General features: G+C 43.8%; 1 protein-coding gene across 2 annotated transcripts in view; it reads right to left on the bottom strand.

Annotated features, from left to right (window-relative positions):
- Positions 1–21,718, bottom strand: part of TXNDC11 (thioredoxin domain containing 11) — a 54,882-nt gene extending 33,164 nt beyond the window's left edge. Inside the window, exons 1-5 of one of the 2 annotated variants that reach the window (XM_046668576.1) lie at positions 21,585–21,718; positions 16,635–16,851; positions 12,893–12,990; positions 9,358–9,487; positions 497–590 (exon numbers count right to left, since the gene is read on the bottom strand). In XM_046668576.1, coding sequence (XP_046524532.1) covers positions 497–590; positions 9,358–9,487; positions 12,893–12,990; positions 16,635–16,851; positions 21,585–21,667 — 622 coding nt within the window. In that variant the 5' untranslated portion in view covers positions 21,668–21,718. Of the gene's footprint in view, positions 1–496; positions 591–9,357; positions 9,488–12,892; positions 12,991–16,634; positions 16,852–21,584 lie in introns of those variants that run through there. The other variant, XM_046668577.1, reaches the window with a different exon arrangement.
- Positions 21,719–21,724: the final 6 nt, after the last annotated feature.

The raw sequence follows: 21,724 nt of genomic DNA on the forward strand, positions 1-21,724 counted from the left end.
TTAATTTAAAATGTAAGACCTCAAATAATATATGATTCAGCTAAGGAAAAAAATGGCTTTGGGAATAGTGAAACTGGCAGTAGGCTTATGCTGCAATGTTGACTTTAATACCTTCTAACACTACTTCTTGAAGGAAGTGGATTCCTAAATTGTGGTACATCCAACTGAGAACACAACCACCAAAAACTTTGACCAAAACTTATAACTACACACAAAAAAAGAGATCATGATAAATTTTAAAATGCGAGATATATAACTGCAGACACAGTATGATGATCAAGCTACATTTTTAAAAAGCTAAACATTTAAGAGACTATATTTGAAATAGCATAGTATTTTCTGCTTGCCAAAAGAACACTGTAATTATTTAATACAAATACAGAGAAAAGGAATCAAGAAAATTAAAATATATAATCATAAAGGTAACATATGCAAAAGAAGACACTGACATACATTTCTGTTCAAGTATGAATGTCTTAAAGCGGATCATTTTTACCTTTCTTTAATGAATGCAACGCTGAAGTGAAGAAGGTCAAGTACCCAGGAGGCTGGGGCGAGCCACTGAACTCGAAGTAGCCAAGTACTCCAGGCTGCAGGGAAAGAGCAGAAGGGGTGACGGAGGTATTGTTGGTCACGGTATAGCAGGGGATATTTTAAAACAAAAAAGACATGTCATTATAATCTGACAATTGCAATTTGTTGCATTTCACTTTTTTAAAAAGCCTAACTTCATGAAAACAGTTGCAGCTTAGGGCTGACCTTTCCCTCCACTCAGACAAGAAACGGGGTAAAGGATAGAGCTGCAGCGGGTTTTACAGGGACGATTCCGAGCTGAAACTTCCTCCTCTCTCCCTAAGGGGGTCCTTCCATCCTCTGCTGAGAGCTCCCCTGAGTCCCCGGTTCGAAACCTCACCATCAAGTTCCAGCACTCACTTTCTTTAGCAACTCCAGGCAAGCTCTATCAGTAACGTCTTTGTAACCTTTCTTAGATTTCTTCCTCAATAGCTTCCTCTTACTCCAAACATACCCTCACATTTACTGGAAATCAGGTTAAATCTGATTGGCTCCCAAGTCGCCCTTCCAGGGGCTCTTTCCTCCCCCGACACCCAGAAACCAGCACCCACAGTGGCAACCCTTCTCTGTCTCAGGTCAGTCTGCGGAGACCCTACATCTTGCCCTCTTGTCCCTCCACCCCGACAAACTTCTTTCCACCAGCTCGTTCCACGTCTCTAAGCTTAGCACAGAATGCCCCTCCACTCTGCCAAACCCACCAGCTGTCCCCTACCGGTACAGTCTGCCTTCCTGTTCAGAATAATTCCTTCCTTCTTTGAAGGCCCTGTGGCACTCACTCTGTCCGGTTTTGTTTTGTAATAATCGCATCTGTCTTAAAGGCCAAACTGTGAGATCCCTGAGGAATCAGTGCTAAGCTTAGAGTCAGAAGACCTAAGGTCAAGCCCAAAGTGGAACGATCTTGGGTGAGCCCTTCGATGAGAAGCCTCAGTTTCCTTGTCTGGCAAATGGAGAAGATTCATCACTGGGGCTGAAACTTCCAAGTAGTTTGACCAAAGAAATTTCATAAACAACACAAAGCAAACAACCCCACAAGCAAAACTACTTTCACTTTTCATTGTCAAAGAAATGAAGGTCACAAGATTCAACACCTCTATGAGATGATTAACGGCTGTATAAATTGAAAAATACCAGCTATTTAAAATACAAGACACTTAGGGGGCAGGCCAGTGGCGCAGCGGTTAAGTTTGCACGTTCCGCTTCTTGGCGGCCCGGGGTTCACCAGTTTGGATCCCGGGTGCAGACATGGCACCGCTTGGCACGCCATGCTGTGGTAGATGTCCCACATATAAAGTAGAGGAAGATGGGCATGGATGTTAGCTCAGGGCCAGTCTTCCTCAGCAAAAAGAGGATTGGCAGTAGTTAGCTCAGGGCTAATCTTCCTCAAAAAAAAAAAACAAGGCACTTAAAAACATTTAAGTACTATTTTTCAAATATTCACAATACTGTGATGGTCTGTACTAAATTTTGAAAACTGGCATGTTGGACAATATAACTTAAAATCAGTATTTCAAAATAATAAAAAGAGGAAATAAAGGGAAGTGATAGTTACTTGTTTATTTCTATTGCAAAGTATCACTTAAAAGTTACTAAACTGGCTCTGGTTTATGCTTTAGGTAAGACAAATTTCGCATCCGTTTCCCCAAAGTTTCAATGTCTCCTTAACAGAAGCTGTATTCAAGAAATGATTATATATTTCAGAGTTTCTTTCACAGTTCTTTCTTAGATCTGGGAAAAGGGGCATTGGGGGAAAAATGCATGCATACTGACATACATGGGCCTTTCTAGGTCTAGGCCCCTTGCTCAGCTGAAAATAAACCCAGGGGCTGGCTCAAAGCAGACAGCTGTAACTCTGCGGCTCTCTTTCAGATGAGCTAGCCAAGCACAGAAGACAGCCTGACACTGGGTTGAAGTCGGGAAGCAAGACCTACTGACACACAGATCGCCCCTCCTCACTCTGATGCTCACCAGTGTATAAAGACCACCCAACCCCAGGTTCTAACCGCAGTCTTCCTATTAGTCCACCCCAGATGCTTAGACGGCCACCAGGTAAATGGTCACAGGAACTCAACTGCCAGTGTTCCTCCTTCCTTCATTCACCCAACTAATCAAAGCTTTAATCGGGACACATGACGGTAGCAAGACACCTCTGTGACCTTATCTCCTACCACTCTCCTCTCTGCTCTGGCCCTACCAATCCTGTTCCTTCCTCAGGATCTTTGCACTTACTGTTCCCACCTCCTGGAGCATTTTCTTCAAATTTCCTAAGGGCTGAGTTGCATCACATAGGCTTCAAATTTCTGGTCAAATGTTGGTTTCTCAGAGGTCGTCTTCGAACAGTTACATAACCCTCCCTCCCTGTCCTCAAATCTATAGAACCCTTTTTTATTTTTCTTTGTAGCACTTATTATCTGAAATTAGCTTGTGCATTTGTTTCCTAGAGCTGCCATAACAAATTACCACCGACTTGGTGGCTGAAAACAACAGAATTTATTCTCACAGTTCTGGAGACCAGGAGTCCCAAGGCAAGCGGCCTTCTCTGTGTCCTCTCCTCTTCTTAGAGACACCAGTAGTGGGATTAGGACCCACTCGAAATCTAGAACGATTTCATCTCGAGATCCTCACCTAAGGACATCCGTAAAGACCCTATCTCCAAACAAGGCCACGATCTGAGGGTCCGGGCGGACAGGAATCTCGGGAGGACACCACTCAGGCCCCTACACCTTGTTTATTTATTTCCTGTTGGCCGTCTAGCTCCACGTCAGAAGTCCCTGAAACAGAGGCTCTCTCTTGCTCATCACCACATTTCCAGCTCAGAGCAGGCACAAAATAAACATTTGTGAATGAACGAATGGGAATAAAAAGATAAATAAGACAAAGCTCCCCCAGCAAGTTTACAATTTAGCGAAGAACAAAATACGATGAGTGCTGATTATGACTTGACCCAGTTTGTGTGTTTTAACTACATTCCACGATGTATAGTACATTCAGGACCTGCTCTAATGAGGAGGAGGAACACAGGATCTCTACAGGAGGCCAGCAAATCCTCAAGAGCATGAAGTCCCTCCTAAGGGAGCCCCATCTGCAGCGCAGCGTACCTCTCAGCAGATGGTGCACCACCCTCTAGTGGCCGTGAGAATAGTTACCTTGGTGTGTTTTTACTCAACGGCACTTGAAGTATTTCTGCACTAATGCTAACTCACATCTAGAAAATGTAAAACTATTTCATTTCCAGTGCTATAAAACTACGAATGGACAGAAACAGTATCTACTTCTTTGCTCAACATTCAGAGTAGAGTTCACTAACAAACAGCTGGATAATACCAGGCGCCAGGCGTTCTACTAGCTTTTTCTCCAAGATACTCAGGTTTTCTGCCACCTGGTAATTTACCTAACACCCTCTTTCTCCCTCCAAAAGATTCCCAAGCCTTTTCCCATTCCACTTAAATTTAAAACAATTTGGTTTACCAAAACTCCTAAGAATAAACAAATGGATGTATGCTAAATCACTGCTCTTAAATGGATAAATTACAGAAATTTGTGAAAACATTTAAAAAAGATTTTGGCTGCAGATACAGTCATAAGTTAAGAGTTCTAAATAATACTGTTGGTATTTGGTGGGTAGATTATAAGGTAAAAATCAGATGATTCTATCATGTGTTTTAAAAAATTTTAATAAAAGCACTATTGATGTAGAAGTTACCAAATGATGCCTTAAAAATATCAAAATTAGAAGAGCCATAAAACTAGTCACTTTGAAAGTGACGTTACCAATACTCGGGCCTATTCCCTTTCCAACCAACTCAATGTCCACCAAAATAAAAAGGGCATAGGTTCTGTCTGACTATGTGGTCCACAAGTAATGAACTGCATCTTCCCGTCTGCATCTTCAACAGGCAGGAAGAACCCTTGAGGAAGAGGGACTCTACAATTGGAGCAAATGAAGAAAATAGGATTTCTTACCATGGTTTGCAACGAAATGACTTAAAGCTCTTGATGTTCCTTTGTAGTACGTCTATTGGCAAGTTCACTTCAGTTTCTAGCCATATTCATTATTTATAAGGCAAGTTACTATTTTAAGGCATATCTGGGAAGAAAATTCTAGACCATACCTCGATACTGTGATTATCGTACACAGGACACTCCTAGCCCTGCATTAAATGCTAACGAGTGAATTAATAATGGGAGACGGTACAGCTCTGCTGCTTCAACAGTCAGCCAACAGCCACAGCCCCACCCTTTACCACTATTCATTCTTGGAACCACTTGTAAAAACGAAGGAAAAAAGTTAGTTAAATTAAAAAGCCAATACTGTCAAAATTTTTCCATCACGAAAGAGGGGTTCAAAAATGACGTAGAATAGTTAAATATTCACCATTTTAACCTCTAGATAGACGGTGAAGTTTCAACTCAGAGACTTTAAACATTCCTTCAAAAGGAAGAATTCTGGGAGCCAGAAGACCTGGGCTCCAGTCCAGTGTCCACGCAGGGTAAATCATACTCTCTGTACCATCTTCATCTGCGCAAAGGACCTACAACTTCCATCTATCTCACATGGCCGCTGGGAAGATCACAAGTAAAAGCACTTGAAAACTAGAGGGCACTGACCAATGTAGAGTTGACTCATTATTTGCTTGCTAATAATGACTAAAGTATTTTGGAATTTACAGAGTCAAGTATTTATAATATTCACCCTTTATCGTCTTTCTGCAATGTTCAGTAAAGTAAGGCACATCGTTTTCTTCTAAAAATCGCATCTGGGCTCCAAGTCATATTTTCCAAACAGAAAACTACGGTTAATGATAGGCAACCTGATTTGGGTAGGTTTGAGCTATATTAGTCAAATAAAATATTTTCCATTAAAGTTAATATTTTCCATTAAAATTAAACTTAAAAACTTCTGCTCTTCTGGGTAATTCAATATCAAATCATCTCAAATAGGCTTTTGAAAGGATTCAAACCAAGATACAATGAGAGCATCCTCTTTATAACAGCAATATAAGCAGATACGAATAGGGCTCAGTATACATATGGTAAAAGTTTACGTCAGTAGAGAAAGTTGTTCATTTCAGGATATCATCACTTCCCAAGTAACGAACACTAACTGCACAATTTATGATGATCTAAACTGCTCACAAATATCTGGATTAGAGATGAATAAACTTATAATTAATCAATATAGCTTTTTTAATGAGGGGAAAACTATCAAATGCACTCCTACACAATGTCACAAACACATCTAGAGATAGAAGCAAAAAACAATGCCATTCTAACAAACCTCAGAAGTGCCACAAAAACATTATTTCACTCTAATTTTGGTGTAACTAAGCTTAAACACACTTGATATTGAAACCCATATTTATAAAAAATATAAATTAGGAAATAAGGTTCTTGATCAAAACAAGCATCTTTCATAGTAAGATTTCTTTAAATTAGCAAGATCCTTAACATATTTAAGAAGCATGCTTTCTTTGGTACAGATGAACAATTTGAGCAAAAAGCTGATTATCAGGGACAGCTCTACTGACGACAACAGAACTCACCCCTGGCTCTAGTACCCCATAGACAACACTCCAGAATTTTCTAGTCAAGGAATTGCTTAATTTTCATCTTCTCTCTACTGCCACTGTTATACGTAGATAAACTTGCAACGTAGATTGTGGCATTCTGTGCACTACATGAAAAAAAGACGTGTTTGCCTTGTGAGGCACCATCTCAAGGCCGTATTTGAGGAAATGGAATCATTTAGAGCAGTGGTTCTCAACTGGGGCAACTGTGCCCTTGGCCTAAGGGACATGTGGCAACGCCTGGATATTTCTGGTTGTCACATCTAAGGGAGAGAAGAGGTGCTACTGGTACGTAGTAAGTGCAGGCAAAGGATGCTGCTAAACACAGAACAGCCCCCATGACACCGTATTATCTGACTCCAAATGTCAATATTGCTGAGGTTGTGAAACCTTAATTTGGAGGAATGTCCAAAAGTACATCATGTTCTAGAGTGGGGCCTGTAAAAATTCCTTTAACTTTCCTATTTATTCAGCTGTCAAAACCATGACAGTGGTTTCATTTCTGGATGCAGAATTTTGTCTTTACGTTACCTTAGAGAGTGTGCATGCCATTTGACTTCGCTTTTTTCTAGGCAGAATTTGGTATGTTTCACAAGATAAATGGTTTCGCAAGTGCCGTGCTGGGTTTGGTTCTTGAGTTCTTTCACAATCAACTGTCTCTTGCCCACTAGACAATTTCATCTCAGTGAGAAGCCCATTGAAGGCTGATACTCTCAGAGCAAACGCTTTCTACAGCTTTTGGGAGGAAGCCCTTTGAAAGGCCGACAGAAGCTATACAGGAGTCCCATGTAGGTACCATTCTTCCGGTTCCCGTTTTAAACGCGGTCTAATCATAGTGGTACATCACTATAGTTAAGGGGGCTTCAGTAACGCCACTGGCACATCAGTGAGCTTCATGTGAACTCAAAGTCCAACAGGGAGCATACGCTCTGAAGGCACTGCTGACAAGCAGGTTCCAGGAAGGCAGAGGTGGAAGGGAAGGACTCATCCTTGCTGCTCAGTCACGAACGTGCACTTCTCTCTCCTGCAGATCCAACTGGAGAGACACCATGGACATCGCAGAGGGAATACACAGAAAAGGACTACCAAGATCTCTGACAGAGATGTTCAATGGCATTGTCTCAAACATATTTCCCCAACCAAAAACTGATGAGCCTTCTTCTGTCTGCCTCTTCCCAACCTGCAAACTCCACCAAAGCCAAAACAGTCAGGAGGAATTATCTGAACCAACTCCCACACTTTACAGATGAGAAATCTGCATGAAACTCAGAAACCAGAGACTTGCTAATGTCAGGGCTAAAACCCAGGTCTCTACAATCCTAGCTGAGTCCTTTCCTTATCATATGACCTCTGCCAAGAACTGAAGCAGAAAAACTGGCTCAGAACCCTCTGGACACAAATCTCTGACAGAGCTGAAAATAATAAGCTGCATCTCAGCGCTCTTATCATTAGGCTAAACGATCTCAATTTCTTCCCCATTTTTAGGAAGGGCAGACACATATTGGATGGTATTTGGTAATGTCCCCATTTCTCTCTTCACTTTTTAGAAGAGACTGAGTGAAAATTTAAAGAAAAAAACAGAGAGTATCAATCAAAATTGAGCACGGTGTGCTACAAAGTGCCAACAGAGCGTAAGCGAAGGCTTTGTAGGTCATTTTTAATCATCTTAACTGCAAAACACACAGAAAGTTTTCTACAGAAGCAGAGGATCCTGGCAGGTATTACGCACATTTTAAGTTCTCTCCATAGTGCTAAGTAGCCAAGATGTTTCCATGATGTCATTTCCACTGTTAAGTTGTCGTTTACAGGGACTACATCCTAGGCACTTTCATGTCTTACCTCGTTTACCCCTGCTTTACAGATGAGGAAACGGATGCTTAAAGAGGTTAACTAGCCCAAGGCCATACAGCTAACAAGTGATGGAGGTGAGCGTGGACTCGTGCCTGCCCGAGTCCTGGTTCCTCACCATTTTGCTGTACCACCTCCAGTGACTCTGCCTGTCACCTACTGCCAATCTACGTGAAAACCCACTCATCACACAATGACTGCACCTAAGAGTTAAAAGGAGGCTCCAGAATACCCTGGTCCAGACCCTTGACGCCTGGCAGGTGAGGGACCTGCCCCAAGTCACAGACTCAGTGCTGCCAAAGGGTGTACACCCAGGTGCCCTGCCTCCAGGGTAGCTCCCACCCACCAGCCTGTCCAGGCAGAATGGGAGACAAGTCCACAAAGGGTACGGAAATCCACCTTCATCCACATAGGAGGAAGGAGGCATTCAGTCTAACGCGCATCTACTGACCGTAAGCACAAGAAGTAGACACTAACACTGCTGCTTGGGGAATCTGCTCATAGTTGACACATAAATAGTTTCTAACATGACTGAAAAAGCTGTAAATGATGTTCTGGCGACAGAAATTCATATCCAATCTACGTCAAATCTACACACTGCAAAAGATAAAATTCAACCCAGTCACACTACTCAATTCTCAATTAGTCTCTATTAGGTACTTATGGTCTGATTTTGTTGCACCTAAGCATCATTTTTACTTGTGCCTAAGTATGATTTTATGCTTGCTCCAATGAATTTTTTTGTGGAACTATTTTTATAGTTTATGGAACTTATTTTAAGCTTTATACTGGCCTCTCAGTAAGAAGCTGTCCTAAACATGCATTGAATATCCTATAAAAATAATTTATCAGGGGTTGAAGCTGGCTGGCAACAGGAAAGCAGTGGAGAAACCATGTTAGGAAACTTTCTGTTAATAAGACCTTGAAATAGTTACGCACTGTAAAAATAGATAGGACATATTCCCAGTTGTTTTTTTTTTTTAAAAAGCTAAACTACAACTGACAAGAAAAACCAGGTATCTCATAGTAAAATGCCATAAAGCGTCAAGTGAAATTTTTAGAAATTTGCAGCTGCATATAAATTCTAAGTTAATTCTTACATACTCTAAGGGAGACAAACTGAAAGTTTGTTGAAAATTCCCAAATAAACAACAGACAAGATTTTGCAAGTATTCTATTGTCTTAAAACTCATTTGGCCAAACCATCCCTATAATTGAGTATCTCAAAAAGCGCTTAATTGGGGCTTATCTATAACATGACCTTTAATTAATTGCTACAAATCAAGAGGTATAAAAAAACCCTTGCGATACAAACGGTGCAACGCAGCCCAGTGAAGCCCTGGGAACAGGGGGAGATAGGAAAGACAGGTACCTCGTAGTTCGAGAGAAAATCTAGTAATTCTGATTGAGATGGGATGTAGACCAGTGGTGTCATCACCCGGCGGACAAACTTCTCAATGTAAACAGCGCTCACGGGGCCTTTGTACTCGATGGGTCCAAAACTAGTGCCAAAAACATAAAAATAAAATAAAAATAACATACCATGCATTAAAGCTGTAACGTGCAACCGAAATCATCACCACCACAAAATGAAAACGTCCTGCTTCAGGCTCCCGACTGGGTCACAGGTAAGCAGCCTCCTTTGTCTCAGGAGGTGACTGGAGGGCCAATGAAGAAGAAGCGTTTTATGTGAGGGAGGCACAAGTGGCCGTTGCCCTTTTAGGAGCTGAATTCAACCGCAAACTGAATTTCAAAACAAGGAATATTCATTCTGGTCTGAAAAAAAAAAAATTAATTCCTGCAATAGTATTTCTCTAAAAAACAAAGCAAAACAAAATGGAAAGGTGACCCTGGAAGCTGACCAAATGCTAAAGGACTCCAGGATCTTAACGACACGATTCCACGGAAGGGGGCAGACCTTCCTCTCACACCTCACTCCGAAACAAGGGACAAACTGAGTAGCTGGCCTGGTCTACTAAGAAGCAGTTATTAAATATTCCCAGCGGATCATTAAATGAACCTTACACCTATTTAAAGTTTTATTGCAACAAAAAAAATTACGTAAAGGTGTTCAGGAACCTGTATAAGCGAGCTTCCTTATTCTCCCCTCCAGCTGTGCTTGGGGATGCACAGGAATTGGATTTAATATTGCGAAGCAATACTAGCAACATTCAGTTATCCTCCTGAGCTAACCAGAATCTTTACGTGGCTTTCTAAAATTCTTGCACAATACATTGCTCAAATATGTTTGGATAGTATGACGCAGGGTGGGGAGTATGATGAAACTCAACAACTTCATAACCATTCTTCTCTCTAAGTGGAAAGTGACAGTAAGCTCACTGTTAATACAACAATAGACAGCACAGCAAAGAATCACACAAATGCTGTGATCACAATACTGTAACATATGGTTACAGAAATTAACACACAAACACATATAACATGATGAGATAAACGCAACTCTTCAGTGTGCACTGCAGAATATGATGCCAGACAAAGGAACGTTAGCATGAAAAAAGGAAAAATAGCATCTGGATTCACAATTGGGAAACAGAGTTAACAATTCTGTCAAGTGAAGACTTGATACAACTAGTCTGTTAACTAATTCCAGTTTAAAAATTACCACCGCCACCAAAACCATCGACCACCAACAAATTCTAACTTAAAGGAAGAAATCAAATAGTCATCCGATAACGTATTTTGTTCAGCAAAAAGGAGGTGACCGATCTGGAAACCTCATCTGCTTGAGCACATGGGCTCTGCTGAGCTTTCCTGGTGTGATGTTACACGGGTCGCAGGGACTTGTCATAAAAGCTGAGAAGACCCCAGAACGCAGGACGTGGAACATGCTTCACCAACACACTACAGCCATCGCCAGAGGACAGGCCGATGTCGGGCTGCTGAGCTTCGCAGAGAGTTTTGAGAAACTATTCTCTGCTTCAGAGCCTTTTATAAACTTTCTTTGTGACTGGTGTCAATATAAGCCAAAAATGGAATCTACTTTCACAAAACAGAAAAGCCTGTTAACTTCTTGAAGCAGCTACTACTACCAGATAAGCCATTACACAAACAACAGCAGCAGCAGCAGCAACACACAGGCGGCAGTGGTCTGCCCAGGGCTGAGACTCAAGGGCCACGTTTAAAGGCACTATTAACCAAAAGAGCCGCAAGGCTACAGCGCGCTCACGAGAGAGGTCAGCTGAAGAAACACGTTCGTTCACATGTGCATGTATAAAATAGAAAGCTGGAAGATTCTTCAGTAGAATATGAAAAAGCTTCCTTCTACGTATTTCAGTGCCTCCTTCTATTTTAGGCACACTGGGAATGATAAATATTGAAATGGCTATTAACTGGCCTAAACTGACTGAAACAAGGAAAACTTTAACAGGCAAAGATGCGCGGCAGGCATTTCAAGGGGAGGACCAAGCTGAAGTTCCTCATTTGTAAAACGAGAGGGTTGGACTAGATATTTCTAAAGTTCCTTTCAATCTCTCTATAAAACTAAGAAAGCAAACAGTGTAAGACAACACAGTACACACACATATCCCAAAATGACACTGTGTACTCAATTCAACGTAGCTCTTCTGACCTTAACGTCACATCAAGCTAAGCCCCCCTCGGAGCAGCTGGCTTGCTTACAGAGTTGCAAGGCCTATACTCCCTGCTGGGCATCTGTGCCCTATATCCTATTTCCAAAAAACGAAAGGCAGGGGACCTCAGTGGGGCAAGCTCATCACCCCATTACAGAGGGCAGCGTTTCAGAACCTTCAAGCATAACACCTTGCACTTACCTTAAAAAAAAAAAGAAGTGATCACGAGAAAGTTACTCTGAGAAAGTACTCTTAGATCTAGAGAAGAATTTGAGGGTGGAGATGGGGTAAGAAAGTATGTTTTTGCCCAAATGCTATTTAATACCTCTTGAGAGACAACACTATGCGTCACACAACATTTTATGTTAGAGACACAGAAGTGTGATGGAAGGTGACAAATAATCCAGAAATGCTAGTTTGTTGATGTGTGTTATAAATCTCCATTGACTAAGACCCAGGAAGTTTAGAGGAAGGGAAAAAAATACAGCCTAAAAACTAAAGCTCTTACTAATCAAATCTTCTTTACCCAATTTACCTCCATTAACAAACTTTAAGCCAATTACATCAAACAAAGTCCAAAATCCCATCTCCTATCTCCAAAACCTTTCAAGTCAGATTTCAGACATTAACACCCACAGCAAGTTCTGGGCAGTACTCCAAAATCAAACACCAATATTTCCGCAGCAAAATGAATAAAGCGGCTCCTTAAATGGGACGAAGACTATATAGGAAGCCTCTTGTGACTTCAGGCCAGATGAATGTATTTGAGGACAAAATTTATGAAAGTCTTTTGGGTTTTCAGAGCTCTTTGGATTTCAGAATTACGAATACAGGATTGCGGACTTGCAGTAATTTTCTTCCCAATTGAAAAGATTGTACGATTCCCTCTTGACTATGCTATGCTGCCAGGTAACACGATAAGGACTCCTGTGTATTCTTATACCATAAAGTACTTTTAGAATATCTGAAATGTACAGCCACACAATGGAGTAACTGGTACTATGAAAAGCAATGTTGTAGAATATGTAATGACATGAAAAGATGTTCACGAAAGAAAGAAAAAGCAGTTTAGGCAACAGTATTGTCACATGATCCTATTTCTTTATTTTAAAAAAGGGGGATGGATGTATAGTCACAGGTGGATATAAATCAAAACACACAGTAATTATGTACGGCCAATAAAAATATCCAGATCCTTTTTATTTCTTTATTTCCACTTACCTGTATTTCCTCAATTCTGTACAGTGAATATCGAATACTTCACTCTGGAACTGACAGACTTAATGGCAATTAGAAACACTACTTAAAATTTCTTACCTCCGATGATACAGATATATTACAGGAAAATAAAAGAAGTGTTTCTGTTTTCTGCATTTCCCCTGGTTCCACCAACAGTTAATTGCCACAAACAACACCTGCAGAGCCAAAAAAAGATTTCAAATGACTATGAATAACAACTGAAAAATTACCAAGACTTCAAAGATAAAATTTAGAAATGGAACTATTCCTCTCTGAAACAGAAAGTATGAAAAAGAATCGCTTCAAGTTTTCAAAGACGGTCATCACTTACCACTGCAATAAAAAAAAAAAGACTCTCCTCTGCAGCGTCCAGCTAGGACTCTGAACATCTTGGAGTCTGACCCAAGATGAAAACGATTTGCTCTCAATTCTAAAGTGAATGAGCACCAAGGAGCTTTTTCTAAGCATGATTACACTAAAACCTAGTAAAAAGATCTGTCTTGTGTCGGGGCCGGCCCTGTGGCCGAGTGGCTGGGTTCATGTGCTCCGCTTCGGCGGCCCAGGGTTTCACCGGTTTGGATCCTGGGCGCGGATACGGCACTGCTCATCAGGCCATGCTGAGGCGGCATCCCATATGCCACAACTAGAAGGACCCACAACTAAAAATACACAACTATGTACCCAGGGGGTTTTGGGAGAAAAAGCAGAAAAAATAAAATCTTTAAAAAAAAAAATCTGTCTTTGATAGTCAAACTGAGCATCTGAGAATGAAAAAAATGTTACCTACAAATAAAACATCACAAATGTCAAAGGACCATTTTTAACGACTATTAAAAACTAATAAAGATAACAGATGATCAAAGCTATGCTCTAAAATTAGTATTGAACAGCGGAAGTAGGGACTGAAGATACACTTACAGGTGGATGCTCAGGTATTTAAGTGTCCCTATGTCTACATTCACTTTGAAATGCACCAAAAATAAGCCGGGTTAATAGTAAGACAGAAGCAGAGCTTCTCAGCTTTCGCACTATTGACATTTTGGTCTGGAACTGTTATGGGTTCTTTTCGTTCTGCTTTGTTTTGGCAGGGAAGGCCATCCCACACGCTAGACGTAGGATGTTAGCCGTATCCCTGGCCTCTATCCACTGGATGCCAGAAGCACCCGCCTCTCAAGCAGCCACAACTAAAAACGTCTCCAGACAGTACCAAAGGTCCCCCGGGGGACAACACCGCCTCCAGGTGAGAAGCACTGATTAGAGGGATGGTAAGATGAATAAAAACAATAAAACAAGCGTAATAAAATGTGAGTAAAACTTAAGTGGTGGATATACGTAAAATTCCTTCACCTTTGCTCTATGTTTAAAATGTCTTATAATAAAATATAGAAAAAATATGAAGACTACAAAGGGAAAGTCACTTTCAGACGACTTACACTTATTAGACAGCAATAGTGCTCGAAACTTACTGGAAACTCGATGGAGCTCCTTTTACAGTCTACTTACAAGAAAGAGAAGCAACAATATCTTTACTTAAGGTTGACATCTTATTTTTTACTCAAAAATAGGGCACAATCTACCATGTTTGCTAATTTTACTTAGCATTGTGGCTAAAAAGATCTTTGCCTGTTTCCAAAAGTAAACCCACCCCTTTCCCTACTGAGAACACAGAAGAGTAAGCTCTCGACTCGGAACGAGCCGGAAAAATAATCTGAAAAGCGCCCGTCAGTTGTGGATGGTACTGTAACCTCCTCCACCACTTCTCGTATGATCTTTAACAAGCTGCCTCGCCCCTCGAAGCCCCAGGTCCTCTTCAGAAGAACAGGGACACCAGCATCGGCGTGCAGAGGACACCAAAATACCGCGTAATCACGCTGAAGGACGCACGCTTAAGTGGACAGTCAACAACTACTGAACACCATAAAACACAGCAGATTCTCCCCTTGCTCCCCACCTGTAATCTGAACTCAGAAAACTTGGCGACTGACTCTCACGGTGGTGACTGCTTTTACGCTACCATAGCTTTTGCCTCCCATTGCTCCACTTGAGTTCCTGTTTCCTCCTTGGAGCACGTGCCAGTTTGCTACTATGAGTCATTGTCCAGGGGCAGAGCAGGCAGGGCAAAGGGAAGACAGGGAACAGATCAATTCCATGGGTCCAAAGTTGGAACACAAAATCACAACCCCCTCAGAATCAGTGATGTAGGAACAAAGTTATAGTTCAGGGATATACAACAGTTAAAAAGGCCATGCTAGGCTGGGCAGGAAGCCTAGCCACCATTTATAACTTTGTTTCTAAGAAAAACCAAGTGGGAGCTCTAAAAGAACTTCTGGAACTCAGCTGCGTGCAGTTACCTCTCATCAGTGGTTCTCCGCAGCCTCTCAGAAATCTGTGGGGTGCCTTCTGCTGGCTGCAATGACGGGGGGGAAGCGGCAGGGCACGCTGTGGGCAGGCGCTGAGGCAGACCCCTGCAATGCTCAGACGGCTCTGCCCAGGGACAAGGCATTGTCTCCTCCCAGAGCAGTGTTAAATGTCCTGCCCGGCACGGATGTTAGGGAAAACTTGTTTGCTATTATCCAAGCCCAGAATCTGACTCCATTTTATACGTGAATCCAGAGCATGGCTTTCACATTCACTCAATTTCTCAGGAAGGCAACTTCTGTGTAAACTGAGGGCAGAAAGTACTTTCTTTGGTTCAGAACTTTACCAAGAGCTGTTCACCATTTAGAAAAATCAAATCACTGACAGCAATGCCCCAGTGGCATCTGAGTCACCAAGACATCACAGCTTTATTGGTCTGCATTTGGAACCGGCCCATTCACACTATTTCTATATAAATGTACAAGGACCTATTCTGCCCAAGTATTTATAAACTGAAACACATGGGATTGAAGTATACGTTGTTTTCTTTTTTTTCCTACCCTTATGTTATAATTAGTGCATTAGATTGACTATTTGAAATTATATGCGTAGGAAAGTTTCATCACCTACGAATTCCTTTTCAGGACAGAAAGAGGGACATCATGGAATACTTGTTTTATAGAGGGCGACTGGGATCCACTGGGCCATACAGATGACTCATTTGCCGATAGATCCCTCTTATTTAGCACAAAAGTGGCAGTCATTAAATATTAGTTGAATCTAGGGCCGGCCCTGTGGCCAAGTGGTTAAGTTCACATGCTCCGCGTCGGCGGCCCGGGATTTCACTGGTTTGGATTCTGGGCGCGGACATGGCACCGCTCATCAGGCCACGCTGAGGCAGCGTCCCAAGTGCCACAACTAGAAGGACCCACAACTAAGACGTGCAACTATGTACTGGGGGGATTTGGGAAGGTAAAGCAGGAAAAAAAAAACAGATTGGCAACAGATGTTAGCTCAGGCGCCAATCTTATAAAAAAAAAAAACATTAGTTGAATCTAGTTCTGGTCCAAGTATTTCAAAGGTCAGCCTGTTACACTATAGTCATGATACATCAATTTCGCTTACATAAAATAATTATCAGCAAATATCAAATGGATATTCAGCCGGGATTCTCAGCACCCCTCCTCCTTCAGCGTTGAAACCAAACAGAGCGGCACTCGGAGACGAGCACGGCCCGCGTGGCCAGACACAGAATCTGCTCCTGTTCCGGCCTCTCAGCGACTATGACCACGACAACCAGCAATCCTTTGTTTCTTTATAGAAGGCTTTACAATTTACAAAGCAAGGCTCCTGGCCTCCACCTTGGCAAAATCAGCCAGCTGGGGAAGCCGTCTCTCTGGGGAATGGGCCCCGCACACAGGGACTGCCAGCCACCTGATTCTTCGGCGACCGTCGGCATTACCTGGTCTGAAAGCTGCCTCGCTGCTTGCTCCACTTCCGCCCTGGCCGCGATGGACTGCCCGCACCACGGGGCGTAGAAGAACAGCAGCACCACCTCCGAGTCCCGGCGCACGCGCTCCGCGTAGTCCAGCTGCCCCTGGAAGAGGTCGAGAACCGGAGACCTCGAGGAGAAAAAGCTGACGGGCGGCTTTGCTGGGATGATCACATCTTTTGCTCGACTAAAAGAGAGCGAACACAAACAAGATTGCTTAGTTTATCCTCTTCTGACAACAGCTCTGTGTGGAAGGAGAACGAAGTTTAAAAGAGGAATCTTCTCTTGAATAAGAAAATGGAGCTCCTCAAACGCCGTGCTAGAGTAAAAAAGTAACATCCTGTGCTAAGGCAACATTTGGCTGAGGACGCAAGACACGGACAGCTCCTGGACAATGATTCTCTAATCCTCTCTCAGGCGTGGGTGGCAGGGCAGCGGGGAGCCGAGGAGGATGTCTGAAAAATCCATATGCTTCCTCCACACCCAAAAGACCCCACCCTTCTCTCTGCGGCCATGCTCTCCACAGGAGCCACTGATGCCCAGGCTCCAGAGCCACCAGGGAGCTCGCTCAGACTGAGGGAAGGAAGGCGGACACTAAAGAATACATATAACATGAATGCATTTACATGAAAGTCCAAAACAGGCAAAACTAAACCTATAATGCAGTCAGTCACATCTGATTGCCTAGAGCGGGGAGTGGGCAGGGGGACTGACTGCAGAGGGGAACTGGGGAAATTGTCTGGAAAGAGGCAACGTTCCATATCTTGATTGAGCAAATGGAGAAGTGGTCACCTTTGTCAAGTCATCGATCCGTACGTGTACAATGTGAGAATTTTCCTGACGGTAAATTACACCCCGGTGAAGCTGACGAGAATCAAGCCTGCCCAGCGTGAGCTCCCAGGCGAGGCTCGCTCTGATGACTCTCCCCGAAGCAGGCAGCCCCTCATTCTTCCCCTCATCTCCCTGTCAGTTACCTTCGTGGCCCTCAACCACAATCTGTAACTTACTTATTTTACCTGTTCATTATCTATCTACTCTACCACATCACTAACGCCATGGGGGCAAGGAGCCTGGCGATCTTTTTCAGCTAGATCCTCACTGTCTAGCAGTTCCAGGTACTCTGAAGTTCAATAACTTGTGAAATGAACAAACCCACCCTGCTTACTTCATCTGAACATATGTGAAAGCAAATTAAATATAAACACACAGACGTATATCATCAAGGACAGTCTGAAAGAATCCACGCGTCAGAAGGCCCATTCCTTTATGAGGGATGACTCTAAAGGCCACCTAATTACATCCTAACTCTACGTGTGTTCAAATGAACTTGATAATCTGGTTTCTCAGAAAATAGCAAAGGAGCAGGAAGGAGGAACACGAAGGAAGGTGCTGCCAGCTCTGAGACGTGCAGCAGTCAGCCAAATATTAGAATCAAAAAAGAAAACATAAAAACACCCAAGACCTGGGACCAGCCTGGTGGCGCAGTGGTTAAGTTCGCACGTTCTACTTCAGCAGCTCAGGGTTCGCTGGTTCGGATCCTGGGTGCGGACCTACACACTGTTTGTCCAGCCATGCTGTGGCAGGTGTCCTACATATAAAGTAGAGGCAGATGGGCACCGATGTTAGCTCAGGGCAAGTCTTCCTCAGCAAAAAGAGGAGGCTTGGCAGCAGATGTTAGCTCAGGGCTAATCTTCCTCAAAAACAAGCAAAGAAAAAAACACCCAAGAACTAAGCTACTCTAAGAGCCTTGGGTCATTTAGTACGGGGGACAGAGGCCCACACTCTCCCCTGCATCTAGGTGCTGGCTTCAAGAATTAAGAAGACAGTTTTAAAAATATCACTTTCCTACTTTAACCAAAAGCCATTAACATCACAAAGTAGTGGTATTAAAAGCTGGAACAAATCTCCTATTTATTCAGTCAAACTAACATTTTAATCCCTCACTCAGGGAGCTTTGTCTATGTAAAATATCTACAATACCTGAAAAACTCAGTCACTTAACACACTAATTCAAAAAATGTCCACTGAGCCAATGCTACCGTGTTTCAGGCACCGAACCATAGGGACCGCGGCTATGGCAGCGAGCACGATATGCTCAAAGGCTTACTGTCTCGGGGAAGAAGACAGGTAAACAACGATGACAAAAACGCACAAAGTGATTGCTGCGATGTGGAGCCTTCAACAGCGGTGACAGGGGACACGGAAGCTCCTCGGATGCGGTGGCAGTCAGAGGGGTATCTTTGGAACTGAGACCTGAAGGACAAGAAGGCAGCCATGCAGCGGTGAGGAAGGAATAAGGGACACACGTTCACAAGCTCCAAAATTCTGCGCTTTGGCGGTACTGTTTTCCTACTATTGATCCTGCGTGGGAAGTGTCAAAGCACGACTCCGAGGGAAAACACAGGTGTGTGACAGCCCCGAAAGGTGATCGTCAGCTTGGCACTGCTGTTCTGCGTGTTCAGAGCGGCTCCTAAAGTAAACAGCCAGATCAAACACGTGGCCTACCCAGAAGCAAACAGCAGCCGGGGAAGAGAAACACATGCCTCTGCTCCACCAGAAACACTCCCAAGCTTCCATTTAACTCTTACATTTGCTAACCGTTTGTGGGGAACTATAGCTAAATCAAAGATTTCCTGCAGCTTTGAAGTCGAAGTCTCGGGTACAAAGAACTGTGAGAGCTGGCTGCAAACAAGACAGGCCTGCTGCAACTCCCAATTTTTACACGAGATTCAGACCCTACCCCTCCTCCTGAACAGGCTCTGAGGCAGCTCTGAAATTACAAAACGCAATACAGCAAAATGAATACACATATACGTACATATATAGATACACACACACACAATTTTTCCCTCCAAACCAGGGTAAAAGGCAAGTGATCAGGATGGAGTCATTGAAGCATGGAGCTTCAATGCACAGAAAGGCAGGTAGGATAGAAATTAAATGCCCGGACATGCACAATTATTGTGTTTCAACCCCAAATCAACCTGTCTTATACTCTCTGGTTTGAATCCAGGTAAGCAACAGACACTGAAGTGGGTTGTCACTTATTTCAGGCCTGAAGCTATTAATACAAATTAAATTAAAAAAAAAAAATCCTACTCTCCCTTAAGCCTCTGTCCTCATTAACGTGAAGATCTTAAAAGTAAAATAAGAACAGGGGACCAGAAACGTTAGAGGCAGTGGCACAGCGATAAAATAGTATCATGACACCATTCAATCAAGCAAGACTAAAAAAAATCAACCTGAGTCTATTAAAAGACTGTCAAGTTTGCCAGGGACGCAGAAAGGAGCCGGACAGGCAGGCAGCCGCTCACTGGCTCACTCCTCGCCTGAAGCAGGTGGGGATCCTGCGCTGCGGGCTCTAGTAACTGGATTGACACTCTTCCTTCTTCCCGAAATCTCGAAGGACTTTCATATCTACGAGGTCACGTTCTCTCAGAATGAACACTAAGCATTATTTGTATAGATGGACAGACAAACTGATATAAGTAAGCTCCCCACCCTTGGAGGGGGGAAACCTCTCTTCCTAATTTGAACCCAAATACCACCTTGCAATAGTCTACGTTGTACAACACTTCGTATATTTCTCTTGGGCAGCACATGATAAAGAGCAAGGTTAAGAGCCTAGAACCTGACACTGTAGGATGCAAATTCAAGCTCCATCACTTAACAGGTGGGTGTGATCTGGGCAAGTTTTGTAACAGGACCAAAGTTCAACCCCTCCGTCTCTAAATTAGGAGGGATAAAAGCAGATCCAGACTTTACAGGATTGAGATTTAAATGATCTGTGCTAGGCTCTCAGTTATGTGTTAAATGAACAAATGCATTCAGGCAAGCTGCAGTTCTTAAACAGGCAATTTTGTTCCCCAGGGGACAGTGAGCACAGCCTAGAGACATCTTTGATTGCCTCATCTCGAAGTGTGTGCTACTGGCATCCAGTAGGTACAAGCCAGGGATGCTGCCAAACATCCTACAACGACCAGGACAGCCCCCAACAGTGCCAACGCTGAGAAACCCTGCTGGAAGTATGGCACCCGGCACATGACAAATGCTCAACGGTAGTTATTGTAATTTGTTCTCTTTCCACTAAAATCTCGAATCCTTTGACATGTCCTTGACAACACTGGCTACGTATCACGCCTAACACACTCAATGAAAATGTTTCGAGTTGCAATCTTCCTCTTGGCCAATATGCCTGTCCGTGGCAACAGAGACTTATCAATTGGAGTCCCAGGAGACACACTGGGGATTTAGGAGGCCATAAAGGACTCCTGAAATTTAAAGCAAATTTTGCATTTGTGTGCTCTCCCAAAGAGAGGCACATTAGCTCTCATTTTTCCTGCTCACTATGCTCCAGGCCTTTCTGGTTGCAGGAAAAACCCCAGCTTAGCCAGCCTCAGGACCTTTGCACTCGCTGTGCCCTCCACCTTGGACACACTTCCCCCAGATCTTCCCAGGGCTGGTCCTCTCCCTTTCCTGCGTGAGCTTCCATGTCGCCTCCTTTAGGAAGGCCTTTCTGCCCCACCCGCCTCGCTCCTCGTCCCCGCACAGCACTCACCGAAGCCCTTTTAAAAAACCGCTTGTTTACCTACTGACCGCCCGTGCCACCCGCGGGAAGGGAGAGCGGGGACTGTTACGGATCTTCGCTGCTCGGCTGGATAGCAGGAGCCGAGAGATCATCGTTGAGTCTGGGGCTCTGAATGCCACATTCGAGGCAGGAGGACCACGAAACGGGTGATCAGGGAGGGTCGCACCGCCCGGGCAGCCGCGACAGGTGCACCCCGATCCCCCCGGCAGGGGATGGGCAGCCCGGACCCCGGCCCACCTCCGAGGGGCACCCGAAGCCCGCACGTGGCCGGCCGGCCGGGGAGAGGGGACAGGGCGGGCCTGGCCGCAGGCGGGGAGCCCCGGGCCGCTCACCTGCAGGTGAACTTGAGGGCGAGCAGCAGCGCGCAGCCGAGCGCCACGGCCCCGCACAGCAGCTCGGGCCGCCGGCGCGCCATGAGCGAGGCGCCGCGCAGCCCGCGGCGGAGCCGGCCCGCCGAGGACGCCCCGGCCGC

The sequence above is a fragment of the Equus quagga genome, chromosome 7, assembly GCF_021613505.1.
Source record: "Equus quagga isolate Etosha38 chromosome 7, UCLA_HA_Equagga_1.0, whole genome shotgun sequence".
NCBI classification, from domain to species: Eukaryota; Metazoa; Chordata; class Mammalia; order Perissodactyla; family Equidae; genus Equus; species Equus quagga.